The sequence below is a fragment of the Embiotoca jacksoni genome, unplaced genomic scaffold (assembly GCF_022577435.1).
Source record: "Embiotoca jacksoni isolate LCO1_2020_lvr unplaced genomic scaffold, fEmbJac1.0.p SCAF_13, whole genome shotgun sequence".
Taxonomy (NCBI): Eukaryota; Metazoa; Chordata; class Actinopteri; family Embiotocidae; genus Embiotoca; species Embiotoca jacksoni.
Genome location: NW_027185263.1, coordinates 6,753,144 through 6,771,770, shown reverse-complemented (window position 1 = coordinate 6,771,770; position 18,627 = coordinate 6,753,144). Strand labels below are relative to the sequence as shown.

Below are 18,627 nucleotides of genomic sequence, written 5' to 3'. Positions count from 1 at the left end.
TAAAAAAGACTTATTTTTGCACCCTAAATTCAGTCATATTTGTGATGCAGAGGATTTATGAAGATAAAAACAGAAGTCACAAAATTACACAATGTTTCCTCAATTGTAAAGGTCTCACATGTACTTTTGAGACCATTTACCTCCAGATGTGCAGGTATTTGCACAGCTAACACCAATTTGCAAGGTGAACGCAAATAGTGCTATTATCAGACATCTGTAATCTATTTTTTTTTTTTTTTTTTTTTTTTTAAATCGGATTACTTTAATCCGGTCACTCTCTAGCCCTGCCAATACCTGGCCCTATCGCCTGCCCATCCTGTGCGTACATATCTAATAATGCAGACCATTACAAATTCTCTAATTTATCACTCTCTCCCAGCTGGACTTGAAGTGACAGATTTATTAGATAGCCATTTGCGGCTGCATGTAACACTGCCAGTTGAGGGTCGGTAAGACAGACAGAGTCAAAGCTGTTTGATGACCTCTCTGTGATAATGACCATACAGGAGAGAAGGACACAGAGGAGGACACGGAGGCAGATAAAGAGATTGTGGGGGAGGGGGGGTGGTGTAGGCGGGTGATGAAGGCAAAAAGGTTGGATGGTCAGACATCTGGCAGAGTCGGGTAAAGCAGACGCAGACACATCTCCGGGCTATATGTTGGGAGATAAGTGGGAGATATTAAGATTGTTATAAATAAAGTTAAACAGTTATATCAGACAGGACATGGTGTATGTAAAGAAGTGTTGCCATTTTGGTTTTAAAACCAATGGCTGGTTTTAAAAATAGCTTAGAGGAGGTGCTATTGAAGGAGTAGATTGGTATTTTTGCAAATACATCTGCTTTCTTGCTAAGATTTAGATGAGATGACACCACTCTCATGTACGCCCGTGAGGCTGGAGCTGGCAGGATTATGCTAATTTAGCTCAGAGCAAAGACTTGGATTATGGGAAACGACCTGGCTTTGTGCAAAGATACAAACAAAAATACCTACCAGCCTCTCTAAACTCTGCGAAATCAACTTATATCGAATTCTCGTTATAACAACCTAAAAATTGACAACAAGACTTAGGAGGTTACTGTGACAAAAAATGGCCCTGGCACATAACCATGTCTAAACACACAACTTATTATTCCTGAAAATGTTTGGATTTTAATGGATTCAACGATTGTAGTACAATATGTTAATTTGGGAACTTTTAAGGTCTTTACACACTAGAGACGTGATGAATAAATGACAAGAACATGTGAAATACTCGCTGGCGAATATTTCGCATCAACGCTACTCATACCGGCAGCGATAGTAATTTGCGGCAAATGGCGAAAATGTATTTCTAAAATTGTCACGGCTGATATTAAGTTACTAACTTATAGTTACTGCTGTAGGAAAACATATACCCCTTTTCCTTTTAAACTGACACAGAGATGCTTTAACGTGATTTATTGAAGTGCACAATCATCAGTCAGGACGCAGGCAGCTGGACCAACAGGCGGGTAGCTGATCTGAGAAAGAAGGAGTTTTCTTTAGAAACATTTTTACTTGAGACCAGATGATACGGGTGAGCTGGCCAATCTGCTCCGTGAAATTTTTATGGGGTGGCAGAAACTCGGGATGTCACGATACCTGAAATGTATAATGTGATTGTTTGATGCCTTTTTAAAAAAAATTTTTTTTATCGCAGCACGAAAGCTCCAAAAAAAATAAAAAGGCGCTTTTTCCCCACGCAAAATTCCAGTTATGTGTGAAAGTACTGGCAAAAACAACACTTCAAAAAATATATTGATGTGCAAATCAATTGCACAAAAAAAAAAACAACTAACAAACAAACAAACAAGCAAAAATAAGAAAAAAAAAAAACCCGCCTCCAGCATGCGAAGGCCTTTAGAGATGCTAGTGGGCTGCTTTTCTTTCAACCTTTGGACAGAGCCAGGCTGGTTCTACCTGTTTCCGGTGTTTAATCTAAACTGAGATAATTGTATGATAGCGGTTTTCATCTTGGATTGATTAGCCTAAGCACATTTACTTAGCCTATCTTAACCGAATTGCTTTAAATAATGCCTATGATAAGACAGTGGAAGTGCAGATTCCTACTATTGTTATAAGACACAATTTGGAGACAAAGGGAGAAATTACACCTATATAGTCTTTATTTAAGCCACAATTGTGGCACGTTTTCTTTTTTACAACACAAAATCAGGGGACACAGCAAAGAGTTGTTTACAGCCTGAAAGAAAAGGATAACAAAAAAAAAAAAAAAAAGAAGAAGAAAGTGCATGGTGCAGTGATGGGTGAATGTAATGTGAAAATGATGAGATTTAAATCGCGTTACCCGAGAAAAAAGGAGATACCTTGAACAACAAAATAGTACAAACACCCACTGAAATGATACCATGCCTTCCTTTTCCATTTCCACATTTACAACAAAACGAGCAGGAGATCAAAAAGCTTGGCCAAGGATGCTCTTTTTCGGAGGCTTTGCCATTCTTCCGAAAGAGGGGGGTGGTGGAGGAGGGGGGGGGGGGGGGGGTCCTCATTTTTCTCACGACCCGATACCGGCTGCATCGTGAAAGGACAGGGCCGTGCTGGGAGGGAGGAGGGTTTTTATTTTTATTTTTTTTATTTTTTTTATTTTAATCTCTCTGCCCTCAGTGGGGTGTACTCATGGCTGGTACCGGGGCGTATTATTGGTGCGCGGCGGTGAAATGACGAAGAAATTGGGCGAAGTTGCCGGTTCGCCCAGCCAATCAGGCGCCGAGGTGTGGCTCCGGGGGGGGGAAGAGGGGCGGAGCTAGAAGCGGAAGTGTGTCTCGGCTGATCTCTCGCTGTCATTCGGCCACGGTCGGTTCTCGGAGAGAGGGGCAGCCAAGAAAGCGCACAGGGGATCGGCTTGGCTCTGCAGGAAAAAAAAAAACAACAAAAAAAAACAACAACAACAAAAAAAGAAGACAGTTTAGCGAGAAAAAGATCCTGACATCCAGCGAACAATGAAACCGGTCGAGTAAAAAAAAAAAAAAAAAAAAAGGCTTGTCGGGGAGAAAAGAAGAAAAAAAAAAAACCGACAAAAACGACAAAAAAAACAAAAAAACAACCCGACTATATTTCACACGTTGCCACGTTAACAAAGCTTCTTTGATGAGTCCGTATCAGAGGCAGCAGATAGAGGAGCTGTGTCATTGAGCAGGCAGGACACGTCAGGAGAAGAGAGGAGGAAAAAAAAAAAAAAAAAAAAAAAAAAGCTGACCGACTGCTCTGTTACGAGTCGAGCTATTAAAATCGCCTCTGAGAGAAAAAAAAAAAAAAAAAAAAAAAAGAAGCTTTTGCCTGCCGCTTTCATTGTCTCAAGGACAACCCCCGTCGCTCCCAGCCGGAGGAAAGGATCTCGACAAAAGACATCGCCGAGGTCGAAGGTGGTGATCAGAAGGTGAACGTGTTTTTTTTTTAATTTTTTGTATTATTATTATTATTCGCCTGTAATCCGAGGCTCGTCCGGCTCGCTAGCATTTGTGCTAACGGTTTAAAAAGCTAGCTAGCTGTTAGCAACGGATGGAAAAGTTAGCTGGCCGGCTAACCTGTTTATATAAACTGCCTGCTTGTCGGTGATCGCCTCAAGTACGGGGAGAAATACTAAAAAAAATAAAAGGGGGAGGGGGGGTGTGATGTGTAATAATTCGTGACACTATTATCGAGTCGCATTTCTATATATATATAAAAAAAAAAAAGTAAACTTAAACATCTGATCTAATTTAAATGTCGGGACTCTCCGTCGAGGGCTTGACAGCTGTCAAACAAGGTCGAGGTTTTTTTTTTATTTTTTTTTTATTTTTTTTTTTTAAATTTCTGAACGCTTTACGTCGGTGTAAACGTAAGTTCATTTCAACAGTACCTCGTTTTTTTTTTTTTTTTTTTTTAATATTTTTTTATTTATTTTTTGTGTTACCGTGTCCTCCGTCGAGGTGACACGGCGCGTATTTAAATGTCTCGTCAGTTGGTCCGCGTCGCTGAAACGTCTCCTAGAAATGAAGACTGTGATCTCGACAGCGTTTCTCGGCTCTTGCTTGTCGGCTGCCAGCAGCTCAGCTGTAGACTCACAAGCTGGCCAACGTCACGGGGTTATAATTAGCTGAAGATGTAACGTTAACTGGTTGGCTTATTATTATTATTATTATTATTATTTATTTTTTTATATACTGCGCAGAGTAAGAAGGGTGGATTGTTCAAGTGTAAGAATGAGCTCTTTCATGACGATTTTTAAATTTAATTTTTTTTTTTATTTAAAGTGTAGGAATCTATTTAGATGCCCATCACCTTAGTTGTTTCTAAATCCTTTGATCTGCAGGGAAATGAGAGGGCCTGACTGCTAACTCGGGTGCGTGCCGTCCTGTGTGCTCTTCTCTCAATAGGACCAAACGATCACGGGATAGCATTTGTTTGTGGGGGGAGAAAACAAATGGGGGATTACGGGTTTGGAGTCCTAGTTCAAAACAACACTGGCAACAAGTCTGCATTCCCGGTCCGAATCCACCCGCATCTGCAGCCCCCGCACCACCACCAAAATGTGTCGCAGAGCCCCGCTGCTTTCATAAACAGCACCACAGCCGCGGGGAATGGCACCACGGGAGGCTCTCCCTGGCTCTTCCCTGCCTCTGCCACCCACAACAGCTTGCAAGACGAAATCCTGGGGGGGCCGGAGAAGCCCAAAGCGCAGCAGCAACAGGAAATGCAAGAAACGCAAGAAAAGCAGCAGCAGCAGTTGTCTCCCGGGAGTCACCAGGACGGCGGAAGTGGTGGCGGGATAATTTCAGAACTGGAGAAAGCCCGGTCGGAAGAGGCCAAGACGGAGAACGGCACGTCTGAGGGCAGTAACGGAAAGGAGAAGCAGCTCCGTCTTGAGTCACCTGTCCTTGCAGGCTTCGATTACCAGGAGACATCTGGTCTCGGGGGAACTGGCCCTGTCCAGTCCAGTACAACCTCGTCATCACTTACTGGCTTCAACAACTGGTCGGCTGCCATCCCTCCTGCGCCATCAACAATCATCAATGAGGACGTCAGCTTTTTCAACCCAGCCTCTGCCAACAACGGGCCTCTGCTGTTCCAGAACTTCTCGCACCATGTCAGTCCGGGGTTTGGTGGGAACTTCTCCCCTCAGATCGGACCGGCAGCGGCCTTGTCCCAGCACCACCCTGCTCCCCCGCCGCATCCCCATTTCCAACACCCCCACAGCCAACACCAGCAGCATCGTCGTTCCCCGGCCTCTCCACATCCTCCGCCGCCCTTCCCGCACAGGAATCCGGCTTTCAGCCAGTTGCCGCATTTGTCCAACAGCCTGAACAAGCCCCCGTCCCCCTGGGGTCCAGCCAGCTACCAGAGCCCCTCTCCCTCCCCCGGCTCCTCCACCTCCTGGAGTCCCGGAGGAGGCTACGGTAGTGGCGGCGGCGGCTGGGGAGGATCTCAGGGCAGAGATTATCGCCGCGGGCTGAATGGCGGGATGACCCCCATCAACTCTATCTCGCCACTGAAGAAGACCTTCCCTAACAACCATGTGGCTTCCCAGAAGTACCCTCGAAACAGTCCTGCCGGCTTCAACCCCAAGTCCTGGATGGATGACGGAGTCGGCCGCAGTGATAACATCTTCCCCTTTCAGGTCAGTTTGACTGTGATAGTTTCATTGAATGATTTAGCAGTAATTCTGGCACGTGTTCATTAACTGTAACACGCTGTGCTGTTTTTCCTACGCATGGGTGTCCACCGTGTGTGCCTGGGTGTGACTTTTTTTTCGTCAGTAGATGCGTGCCACCTGAATTATTAAACAGCAATGTGTCATTTATGTTTGCTGTTAATATTATTACGGTATGTGGTATAGCTGCTATTCTTAGACATGGGGGGGGGGGGAGGGGGTATGGATGTACACGATGCATTTGCTACTATGTTAAATTTGCCATTGGACTCCACAGCTGTGTGTCCTTTATGATGACTAATGTGGCTATGTCACTGCAGTGGAGTGTGCCACGTATATGAGCTGGGGGGGATGGTGGTGGTGGGGGGGGGGATTGGGGGGGGGGAGGAGGAGAGTAGGGGGTTGGAGATTGTGGGAGGCATCACGGATGGAGAGTAGGAGATGGGGAGAAGGATATGGAAATAGGAGAGGGAGGTTAGAAATGAGGAAAGCAAGAGAGGTTGCAAGGAGAACGAACGCTAATGGAATGGACACCCGAGACAGACGAAGATGTGAAGACAAATCTATAGGTGAACCAAAACGCAGCGTAGGATTAGATTTTTTTTTTTTTTTAGTCCCATCTAAAACAAGCAAGCAAACAAAATCCAGACGTAATACTGTAGATTGAAGGACCAAGCTCTATTCTTTACTCCTGCCATTTGACAGGGTATAAATCTATTTCAGTTTGTGAAACAGCCTAATGACTTCTCAGGATTACAGTTTTATTAATCACCTGTCATGGCTGTCATAGCCTAACAATCCGTCCTAAAAAATATTAGCTTATGCGTAGTGTAATTTTGATAGCCAGATCAGCACACACAATAAAGATGGCTCAAATAATTGTATTATCACATGTAGGAACCAGCCCGGATGGAAAAGGGCGGAGGGAGCATTGAGACAAATTCATTTTATTGATCTGGCTCGTGATTGATTGGTTTGGTCGTTACAAGGAGGCAAGGGTCGAAGAGAGGGAGGTTGCTGTAGGCCCAGCGAGGCCTGGTAGCCTGATGAAAGAGGTCTTTAAGAACAGTACAGATCCTTCGCCTTCTTACCATTTTCTTCTTACCCCGTCGGATTCATTTAGGATCAGTCATAGGTAGGTTGGTTGCCAGGGGTTCCCAATGTCATCATGGGTGGAGGCAGGTGATGTTAAATTGCCTGAATGATTGCTTGCCTTTTGTTGTTTCAGGCCATCTGTCAATAGCCCGACAACATTACTAATTAGCCTGAAAGATCACTAGTGAGGGGCTCCTTCATTTCCTGGGAGGTCAGTTTTGCCTGGCATGCTTTTCACCCATGAACTAAAATCCTCTGAACAAGCAAAATGACTTAAAACGTGATGCTCACTGTGACCTTTCCAGTTATTTTTTTTTTCCCTCTTTTGGCAAATAATGACTCACAGCTCCACAAGCTAAACAGTAAGGACATTGTACTGACATGTATTGACATGTCTTGAGTATTTTTTTTTTTTTTTTTTTTGCTGAAAAGTAGCAAAGCAATAGCAAGTACCCGTCAGCAGCTATTTACAATTACTATAGATTACAGGTAATTGATTTAAGTAGTCATGGGGTGACGTTCGTACCTGACCTGCTCCAAGTCATTGGGACCTCTTTCTTATTAATATTTTGTAGGTATATTGCTTTAAAATCAACTTTGACAAACAGACAGTTTGTAAAAAAAAAAAAAAAAAAAAATCACTACCTACTCGGCAACTTGTCGTAGCGGTGACATTAAAAGGTGATAAAAAAAAAAAAAATCGAATAAACTAGTCATTGTAATTTAATCAGAATTGTGATCCTGCATCCATTTGAAGAATCCCCTCGGTTACATCCCCATGTTGGAATTAAGCTAAAAGCTAGCGTTACTGTAGCTGCAGTATGTTGCTCTTCCTTGTGTTTGAATCAGATCAACTAAAGTAGCATTGTTCCCTCGCCCTCTTGATAGTGCAAGGGCAGATGGAGGATGGGCGTAGAATGGCCTTACTGTGTGTGTGTGTGTGTGTGTGTGTGAGAGAGAGAGAGAGAAAGAGAGAGAGAGAGAGAGAGACACTGATTATGTAAGTATAACCCATGTACAAATAACAAGCAACTGACATTGTAGGTCTAGATTAGAAAACAAATATGAAGATGTACATTGACACTGAACGCTTAAATAATTCCACTTATGATTAATACGTTCAAAGTGATTTAAAAGTGTCTCTATGTGGCTTCTCTGGCAGACGGATTTCACAGCCCACAAAGAAATCCTCTTTTTTTTACTTATTTTCCTCCAGAACCTCTCGTCTCTGCTGCTGTATCTGCGCAGTAAGGGAGTTGTACACTTGGGCATAATTTCAAATGCTTGCTCAAGTTGTGCATTTTCAACTCGAGCGGAATTGTTTTTGCCTCGATGGGTGCTGCCAAATGCGGATCTGCACCGTTTTGCCGATAGTGACATCTTCTGCCACTGAGGTCTGGATTAATGTCGCTCGCATCACACGGAATAATGCAATTGCTCGGAAGCATTCAGTTCATATGCTTAGGAAATTTGGTGCTTCCTGTTTGTGAAATAATATCGGAGGTATATCAAATTCTCATACATATATTATGTGCACAGAGCATATAGATCACGTTGCAGTGTTGAGGCTGTCACTGTAGAAACTACTGTTAAATTATTGCTCAGGCAACCAAGTATCAAGTTTATTCGTCGGATGCCTCCTGTGTATAGTTCATTCTTGAATATATTTGTGTCAATTTTGTGTTTGACTTTCAGCGTCCGCGCATGCATATCCATGTGACATTAAAATAGCAACATCTGTCAGGGCAGTCGGCATCGGCCATTTCCTCTTCATTCACTCCCGTTTGGTTGCAGAGTGAAGAAAGAGCCAAAATCACCAGACAAACAGCTTTGTTTTCCTTTTTTTTTTTTTTTTTTTTTTTTTTTAAACTGTACTCAAAAAGGCTGTTGTCACTGTTTGCTAAGATCACGCTCTGCTCAGATGACTGATCACATAAGGCACTCCCAGGTTTGGTAAATGAAAGATTGTAACTCTGAACTAAACAGACCCCATGAGGAACTGGTGTCACACTGTAGGCCTTCTCCAACTGCCTCACATAGTTTCCATTTTAGCACTGACACGACAGATGAAGGATCAGTGGCTTTTGCTGTAGAATTCCTATTGTTCTGCCCCGCCACAACTCATGAAATAACTTTTATCACAGTGTCTGCTTCATTGTACTTTTTTTTTTTTTTTTGGATTAGATGTTATTGTAATAAAGAAATTTACAGTCGCAAAGCAGATAGCTGACCCCAGTGACGTAACACTTCTGTAATATTTGCACTAAAATGCCGTTGCAACAGCCAGCTGCTGAGACAAAGATCCCCTCAGTTGGCACTTTTTCTTGGAGTTCACTGATATCTTGTGATTTTCTTGGGCCATGAGATGCAATTTATTTATGATTTATTTTAAATCAATAAATGTGAAGATGCAATTTTATAGTACGGATGCTATTTGGCTAATATTTTACCCAGAGTGGTTTACAGCACAATGGCACACAGAGGGAGAAGATATCCCAGTACTGTTGCTGTTGCTGCAGCAGGGAGGGCCACTACTGTATTAGAGCAGCTTTAGTATTCGGGATGGGCTCCTGTCCAGGCACACTGCTGCTAGCTGCTAATACACCAGTCAGCTGGTAACTAGCCTTTGACCAGGCATTTGTACTTTTTAAATGTCAGGTAAGCCTTTCTTGTTTACCTTCTGTCTTGGTATTCTTTCTTTCTTTCTTTCTTTCTTTCTTTCTTTCTTTCTTTCTTTCTTTCTTTCTTTCTTTCTTTCTTTCTTTCTTTGTTCCCTAATTCCTCACCCACACATTTCAAGGTCAGAGACCTGCTGTTGTGTCAGGTGTACTGGGCTGATTTGGACTGGTAAATTTGGCTAGTGACCAGGCAAAGACCTGCAGGGCCCAAAGGAGAGTCAGCCAGGACAGGATATTGCCTCAGGAAGCCACCTGGGTAACTGTTGGTTACATTTTCCCTCCTCACTGTTTATGTAGCTTTGAAAATTTGCAGCTTTATACAGTACTGTTGAAGGTACTTGATTAAAATGCCTCTTCACTTCTGCGTGTATATGTTCAAGGAGTATGTGACTTTGCTCACTGCTTTGACCAAAAAAACATCCATCACAGTAGTTCTTTGGCATGATGCATAGTGCAGCGTTGGGTCAGCAGCAGGGACCAAGAGCAGCAGTGTTGTAGTTGCACTACTGAGCATTTCTATACATGTTTGACATTTAATTTGTCCATGTCGCTTAGAGGAAACAACCACTAAAACCATATCATCACCAAGTGCTCTACAACTAGATTTGATGTTTGATCTTTTTTTTTTTTTTTTTTCACCAGGTTCTACTTCAGCTTCAGTTTCAGTTCAGCTTCAGGATTATTTTAAGTAAACCTTGTTAGTATGAAGGTTCGCTCAGCCACTGGAAGGCGAACCAGTTAGCGACCAAGTGGGATGACGTTGAAGTTAAGTTTTTTTTTTTTTTAATCTATCTGTAGTTCAAACAATGACTATGACATATGGATTAAATGAAGCCGGAGCAAGAACAATACCTAAAATTTAGTCTGCAATGGCCATGACATTGCGTGGAGTTGCACTCTGCTCACAATGGGGGAGGGTCTCTGGTGCTTACAGCTGGGTGAGTTTCAGCGCACAACATTCGTCACATTGTGATCAATACCGATTGGTTAAAGACTTCCCTAGTAGTTTTGAGTTAACCCGAGGTCGACGCCCATCCGGATGCAACAACTGTAAACAATCCACAGTGGAGTTGAACATAGATGTTCAAGCAGTGAATTTGTGACTGGTAATACCAGGCTAAGTTTATACAGCAGCTGATTTAACTATCCATTTTTCTAAAAATTCTAATTTTATGACTGAATGAGGATTAAATGCAAACTCATGCCTCTGTTTGGCATGAGACATGTATTATGAGAACCGGATCACTTTGAAAACTTAAGCCGTCCTTCCCTTATGTGTGACGTGGGCATGCAAATTCTCGTGCCTCTACAGCCACACGCTCTCAGCGATTTAAACTGTTGAAGCCCAGGGTTGCATCCATTACCTTTGGCCCTTGTGACAAGGGTTTTAAATTAAATGTTTTTTTTTTTAAAGACTAATGAGCGGCCTGAGCTGCACGGGCAAGCACATAGCTCTGCTGCTGCTCATTCGGCCTCATTGTGCTCTTCTCGTACCCTTGACAGACGCTCTGAAACTGGAATAAAGAGCACTCGGGTCTATGAGTGTCTGCGCACATGCCAGCGTGTGCACGAGCTCTAATTAGCCCCTGGCCTATGTCTCCAGCTCGTGTGTCTTAACAAAGGAAGAAGACAAAGCAGAGTTTATGTGCAAGTGTCATATTGTATTTAGCCTAGCTCATTGCTTACAATAAAGGAGTCAGTTCAGTCTAATCCCCAAGCAGTGCAAGTAGTGCTGGAAGTCCTGCCTCTGTTAAACCCCTAATGCACACACAGGCACAGTATTGAGCCATTCAGCCAACACTGAGTAATGGGTTGTTTTTGACAGTTGGGGGTATTTAATGCCACGGCAGGCCTTTGAAACACTTCACCAGGAAGAAAGATAATCGCCAGCATCAAAAGCTCAACCTGCTTCCCTTTCCTGCCCTCCTTTCTTCCCTTCTCACGATGCCTTACCTCACTACTCGCTTTCCCTCTACCCATCATCCCCTTTCTTTCATTTCCATTCCCACCTTCCCGTCTTTACTTTGGGCTTCCTCTCTCTCTCTTTTTTTGTTTTTTTTTGTCTCAAAGATGTGATGTGATTCGACGCTCAGCCTTCCCACTATTGAATGTGAGGTGACTCACAAGAAACAACCTCTAAATACTGACAACCTGAAAAATTCCACTGCACCCATGTATCCTTATGTCCTTCACTCCATTACTTTCTCCACTCTTCTAGCCTTCCTCTGCCTGCATTTTTCATTAACAGGCAGGTGACGTGGATGATTAATGTCGGAGTTAGGCACCCACAGCTCGCTGTATTTAATCATTCTTTGCTACTCTACATGTCATCAAAAATTCTGTTGGAGGTTGCTCTGTATTGTGCTGCCTAAGATTAAATCCTGTTAACGGTTGAGAGGCTGTTTCACCCATGGGTCAAGTCGCCTAATCTTTTTTGTCATTACAAACATTTTTACCCTTCAGAGTAAAAAAAAGAAAGAAAAAAAAAAAAAAGAAAGAAAGAAAGAATGCACCTTTTAAAAAGGTCTAATTTTGTGAATGTTTTTGTAGAAATTTACAAGTGCCCAATATCCTAATCTGTTGCTGTTGTGGTGGTGGCGGCGATGACTGAAGGTTTGTGAAATAAGCAAGCTCAGACATTATGGTGGCGAAGTCTAGCCTGGGCTACACAAGCTTTTCAAAGACATTGGGCATTAGTTTGACTTAAATTCTTATGGCACCAAGGCAACAGAAGCATGCTGATTCACCACACGGTCTCACCTGGCAGAACGAGCGATTGTCAAAGAGAAATATGATGTGAATGGTGCCTCTGATGAATATGTGAATAATTCACCTTTGCACTGTTTTCCACATAAAACTACACATCGGAGGAAAAAGCAGCTATTTTAATACAGTCTCTACTTTGCTTGGTGAGTCATTGGCACGACCTGGCTACTGTACCTCGACTACTTTTACAATCACATGCGTCGAGTGACTGCATTTGTGAGACTTTATGCATTGCCCAGCAAGGTCAGCCATACCATCCATAATAACGGTTAGTAGTCTTTAGGGCTTGCTACTAATGGATATTTTCATCATCCATTAATCTAGCAATCATGCTCTCAAGTAATAGATGAATTGTTGGTCTATGAAACGTCAGAAAATAATGGAAAATGTGCACCCTTATTCTCTTTAGCCTAAGGGCAATGCGTTGGAATAGCTCTAGGTGTTTAACCTAGAGATGTTCAGATTGAAATAAAGGCAAAGAAAATCTGCAAATTGAATGGTCAAATTTTTGGCATTTGGTAAAAAATAACTATGTTGATATCAATTAACATTTTTTCAAGCAGTTTTTGTTTACCAAGCAACCGATTGATGAACTAATCTTTGCAGCTTGATGTCGTTCAGCGTTCAGATACCATTAGCAAATGAAAATGACCATATTATACCATACCATGAATGCCATACCCTCCTGATCCTGATAACTGGCTGTGGCTCAGTCGGTAGAGTGGGTTGCACACTAATCGGGAGGTTGGTGGTTCCACCCCCAGCTCTTCCTGTCCACATGCCTAAGTGTCCTTGAGCAAGACAATGAACCCTAAATTGCTCCCGATGGTGTACCATCGGTGTGTTGTAAGTCGCTTTGGATAAAAGCGTCAGCGAAATGTAATGTCATGTAAATGAATCTGCTAAGACCAGCTCTCGGTTCTGGGCTTTTTACAGCCCCAATTCTGAATTATTCACTCTCTGAGGACACACAACCTTTTTTACGTGATGATTTCAAAGTCAGTCACGGTTAAAGAAAAAAAAAAAAAAAAAAAAAGGTGCGTCTCACATTTTAGATGCAGTTAACTCTAAATACACTGCTTCACTGTTATACTCTTTCTCCGTACCCAGAAACCCCGGGCTACTTTTCACTGTTGCCTGCAAATAACACAGTGTATCCTGCCATGTGTTTTTATATTTATACCTATGGCCTTGGGTAATTGTGGGAAAGCTTTCATAGATACACATGACATGGACTACTCTATAAATTGTGTGTGTCTTGCTTGTAGCTATTGTGTGTGTGTGTGCGCGCCTGTGTGCGTGCGCCTGTGCACGCCTCACAATCTGTTCGGGATAAGCACATTGCCGGTCAGCTGGCCAGTTGTTGAGAGAGAAGGATGGACAAATCTAATGATTAATCACAGTCTGCACCTCTCCAGGCTAATGCTTAGCAACTGCAGCGCACCAACTAGGAGTCCAGCTCAGCCACAAAATGAATTCTCATTATCAAGAAGCAATGTAATCGAATTACCCTGCGCTACTGCTCCACTCAGAGATGGTATCCAAATAGGTACCATAAAGTCCAGATATACATGATCTGTTATATGGTTTATTCTTCTACTAGGATATACTCACTAGTGATGTGTATGCCTAGGAGTTACCAGTCCCTCACTTGTTTCTGCTTCACTTGTTTTTGAATGTTTGCTTTATTTGACCTTAAGCAATAGCCCTAAGTCCACATATGATACAGAGGCGGATATGAGAAAATAGTAGATACAGTCTGGCCTATATCCCTGTGTTGATATTTGTTTTGAGGAAGAGCGTGTGCACTGGGTGTGTTCCCCTACCATGTCATTTTTGTTTTTAGTAGGTTCTTCTCAGTCAGTGTGGGAAATCTACACCAGAGCAAATGCTGGAAAAATGTTGGCTACAGCTGGGATATTTGGCTGTTTTTGCAGCGTGCCAGATACCCATCCACGCTCTTTGGCTGATCAGATTGTAAAAGTGCTCTAGAATTTTGGGAGCCACTGTAGATACCAGATGGTAGATTAAAAAAAACCAAGCGAGTTGCCTGCCTGCCGCAGCCTTGGTCATATGGTTCACCGACGTAGCCCTGTTTTTCTGAACCCTGTAGCATTTGACCCCTGTTGAGTTCATGGTAACGTGGTATGAGCTTTTCTTCCCAGGGAGCTTTCAGGGCGTTCTTTTACTGACGTTGCCCACAGTTGGTTGCTGGATTAAAAACGAGAGAGTTAAGGCATACATGCATTTGTTGGAAAGACAACGTAGTGAATGAAAAGCGACTGACAGGTTATTTACAGGTTGACTGACGTGTTGGGTAATTGTTGATGTGCAAAGCCCCTCTCCATTATCAGTCAGTCTGAGGGCAGAGCTGATCAGATTGTGTTCGTGTTCTTATCAGAATGTTTTTTTTTTTAGGCTTTTCAGGAGAGGGGGTGGGGGGGATTTGACATAAAGCTGACCATTTGATACTGTTTTTCTTTGTTTTTTTGATTTTAGATTTTCTTATGACTTCTCACAAATAACTTAAAAAAATAAATAAAAAATAATGTAAATAATGTTTAGTCTTCTTGGAAGTGCCATCTATTTATTCCACCTTTTTATTTGTCACTTTAAGTATTCTAAAACAACAGACACATGACCGTTGTCTTTTTAAATCAGACCTTCGTTACACCTGATTGGATAAATGCACTGCTTACTTTGCTGACCCCGATCTTTGCTGCGAATCTTTGAACTTGGATAACATGACGGCCGACCACATTTCTCCTCAACTATACACCACACTACGTTCGGAGAAAGCGTGGTTCTTTTGTTCTTTAAACAGCATTGTCAGTCCGGTCTGTCAAGCGTCTTGTCAGGTTCAATCTATCAATATTTTTTAAATCTAATATTTGTTTCATAGTGGCCCTTTAAAATAATCAAGTTGTTGATGTGATGCCTATTTTAGGAAAAAAAAAGAAGTTTATTTCGGTCGTGACCAGACAGTTTAGCGACATAATAGGCGTGACTAAACATTTTAGTCATAAGGCACAGCTTACTGAACAACAACTGCCAGAAGCGTTATTGGCTGGTTGTGTGAGATCTCTGACACACGGATGAGAAATGAAACCTTTTTAAAGGTATTTCTGCTTTTTAAGATGCCATTCATTGGAGGGTGACTGGAAAAATGGAGAAGAGGAGGGAGGAAGGAATGAGACACTCAAGCGCGTGAGGTTGTGACGGCATTTAAGACATTTAGAACCAATTAAAGATGAGAACAATAAAGATAGGAATTTCATGTTGTGGTCCTCAGCTGCATTGGTTATTTTGGATACAGGGAAAACAAATTAGTTTATCAGTTTGTGGACAAGTTGTTGTCATAAGCTGCATATTTTGTCTGGCTGAGGTGGAGTCAAGACAGAACCCTTATCAGCATGGCACTTGGTGTGTGTGTCTGTGTGTGTGTGTGTGTGTGTGTGTGTGTGTGTGTGTGTGTGTGTGTGTGTGTGTGTGTGTGTGTGTGTGTGTGTGTGTGTGTGTGATTGGGTACATGTTTTCAGTGTGTGAGCATATTTTGTGTAAACACATTGTATGGGCGTGTGTTTTTCCAAGTGCTTGAGTGTGTATACAAATATATCCAGTGTGGCTGGTATGCCAAGGATGCCCTTGTTTTAGGTAACAAAGCTGTCGCCCAGGAATCCTCTTGGCTCCTGCCTGATGCTTCTGTTCCTTTCACTGTTGACTTTCACTAAACTGCCTCACTGAATGAGTGTGTTTATTGCTTCGTTATTTAGTTAACTTTGCAGGTAGCACAGCAGTTAAACCACACAAAAACATTGTGTGGTTAGATTATTAATACAGGCAGTTATGAGGGTGTCTCACAGGACAAGAAAAGTCGAACGCTGAAGGCGAAAACTAGATTTATTCAACAAAAGAAAAAAACATTTGTCAACAGGGGAACTTTTTCTCTTGTTGACAGATACATGTTGTTGGTTTTTTTTTTGTTGTTTTTTTTTACCTCAGTTCTTACTTAGCAGAATAATTTAGTGATTCCAGTGAACTGGAACTTGAACTAAAACTTGGGCAACAACTTGAGTTTACTGTATCCAGACCCTTTTTGGCTCATTAGAGTAACTTAATCATCCCCGTTGGCATGCTCCTCATGTGCTGCTAACGTTACTTCTCATAGACTCGCAACAGAGAATAAGAGTCGCTCACCTCGCACAACAAGGGCCCTCATCACAGCCAGTTTACCCACAAGGCCACTTTCCTAAAGGGACGGCTTGGATGGTAACAAATGTTTCTGGAAGCTATTTATAAAGTCTCTGACAAGGCACAGCTCCTGAGTTAAAGGCATTTTTTTTGTATCTTCCTGTGACTGAACGACTAATGAAAACTTGGTTGACTAAAACTTTTCTAATTGACTGACGTTTAATTGATTATTTATGATGTTTATATGAAACTAGAGCTCATTCCGAAGTTTTTATTGTACTCATCATTCCCACTATATAGGCCAATGCCAAATGTGCCCAAATCTTAACAAAAGAAAGCCGTCGTACATTTGAATCCTGGCAGTAGTTTCATTGCATTTATGAAACAAAGTTAGAAAGAAAAATGTATTCCCAAAACTGAAGAAATCTGTCATGTCTTTTTGCATTTTGCTTTGAAATAAGCTGAAGATAAAGTGAGAATGAAGTGAAAACAAGTAACCGGAAAGCATCTGGCTGCTCTCTTTTTAAAAAAAAAAATTATTCTTATATTACCTTGTTCACGCGCGTTCATGCTGTGTGAAGTCCTCAGAACTGTGAAGCAGTATACTTTCCTGTGTAAATTAAGATGAAGGCTACCTCGTGTTCTTGTGTTTTTGTGTATGTGTGCTCTTTGGCCAGCTCGGGTTAATTGAGCCAGTGTTACATTACAAGATAAGTGTAATTGCTTCAACTCCAGTTTGACTGTTAAAACTACTGGTTGTCACTATTATTTAAAAGAAGTTGTGTGAACTGCATGGCTTTGAAGCAGGTGAAGAAAAAATAAACGCCGTTTCTTTTCTGTTTCTCTTTGTTTCTGTAGGAACGCACCAGGTCATTTGACAGCTTCAACATGAATACTCTGGAGAGCTCCCTGATTGACATCATGAGGGCTGAGCAGGACACCCTGAAAGGTGAAGTTGCCAGCTGTCAATCAAAACATGAAACACGAAGCAGACCAGTAGCAATACCACTCTATCATTTTACATTATGCTGACAACAGAGATGTAGTCGATAGATTCTAACATCATGATGAAAAAAAAAAAATCATTTACTGAGGATCCACACGTAACATGGTTTTGGATAGAAGCTAAACAGGAGATGAAAGTCTAACCTGCTTCTGTTTATTTCCCATTTAGCCAATGTGTATTTTTAGCAAACCAGTGATGCGCAGACAGAAGTAATATACACATAGTGTACAGTTAAATGACACATTTAGCTACAAGATGGTCACATTATTATCACCGTGCTTCTCAGTATTTTGTCCGGTACGTGACTTGTGTGCAATATTCCTCCAAGGTATGTATCACCTCTTTTAAAATTTGTGTCAAAATATAAATCGAAAGCACCAAAATAATAATAAGTTCTCACAAATCATCTCAAACACTTTTAGTAGAGTACAAAAAAATAACATATATGGTACTGTGAAAAAAAGTATTAGGTGCTAAAAGTAGTGGATGCTTTGAAAATAAGTTTTCATTTATTAATTCACTTCATGCAAAGTGCTGTAAAAAGAAAATCATTAGTGTGAGCACACAATTCTCTATAGTTATGATTGTGTCACTTGATGAGGAGCTATTAAACACACACACACACACACACACACACACACACACACACACACACACACTTATTCACAAAATAACACCTCAGTTGTTAGCAGAGAAGTTTCACTTCCTCCACAGATCAGACATCTTGACACTGCGCCTACTTTTGGTGTAATGATCAACAATAATAAGAGGTCAGTCTGGGTATCAGTCAGCTCACACCACTGTCTTCATCTTCTTTGTCTCACCCTTACACTTGCAGTAACAATAAAAATAAATTAAAAACAATACACACACAAAAAACAAAACATGTTTTCATTGCAGTGTGCCTGAGCGTGGTGCAGTGAGTGTGACCTCTTTCTCTCACGCATTTTGAGAAGGAGATGCAGAGAGAACGATGGAGACTTAGGCTTCGTGGTTAAGAGGGGATTTGGGAGAGATGGAAGGACTCCTACTGATTTGAACTGAAGCTGTTGCCATCATTAGTTTCTAATGATCACTGCTGCAGAGCCTCCCATCCCTCAAGGATGATAACGTTATTTATGTCCTAAAAGTTGGGCAATTTTGTGAGATACAAAACTGATTACGGTTGTGTACCTATCAACCAAAAAGAATATATCTTCCACCATACTGCTATAATA

General features: G+C 41.9%; 1 protein-coding gene across 2 annotated transcripts in view; it reads left to right on the top strand.

The window, feature by feature from the left end:
• Window positions 1-2,816: 2,816 nt before the first annotated feature.
• Window positions 2,817-18,627, top strand: part of cpeb4b (cytoplasmic polyadenylation element binding protein 4b) — a 35,742-nt gene continuing 19,931 nt past the window's right edge. For both annotated transcript variants that reach the window (XM_069146061.1, XM_069146060.1), the window contains exons 1-3: window positions 2,817-3,421; window positions 4,401-5,641; window positions 17,263-17,353. In XM_069146061.1, the coding sequence (XP_069002162.1) occupies window positions 4,448-5,641; window positions 17,263-17,353 (1,285 nt within the window). In that variant the 5' untranslated portion in view covers window positions 2,817-3,421; window positions 4,401-4,447. The remainder of the gene's footprint in view (window positions 3,422-4,400; window positions 5,642-17,262; window positions 17,354-18,627) is intronic.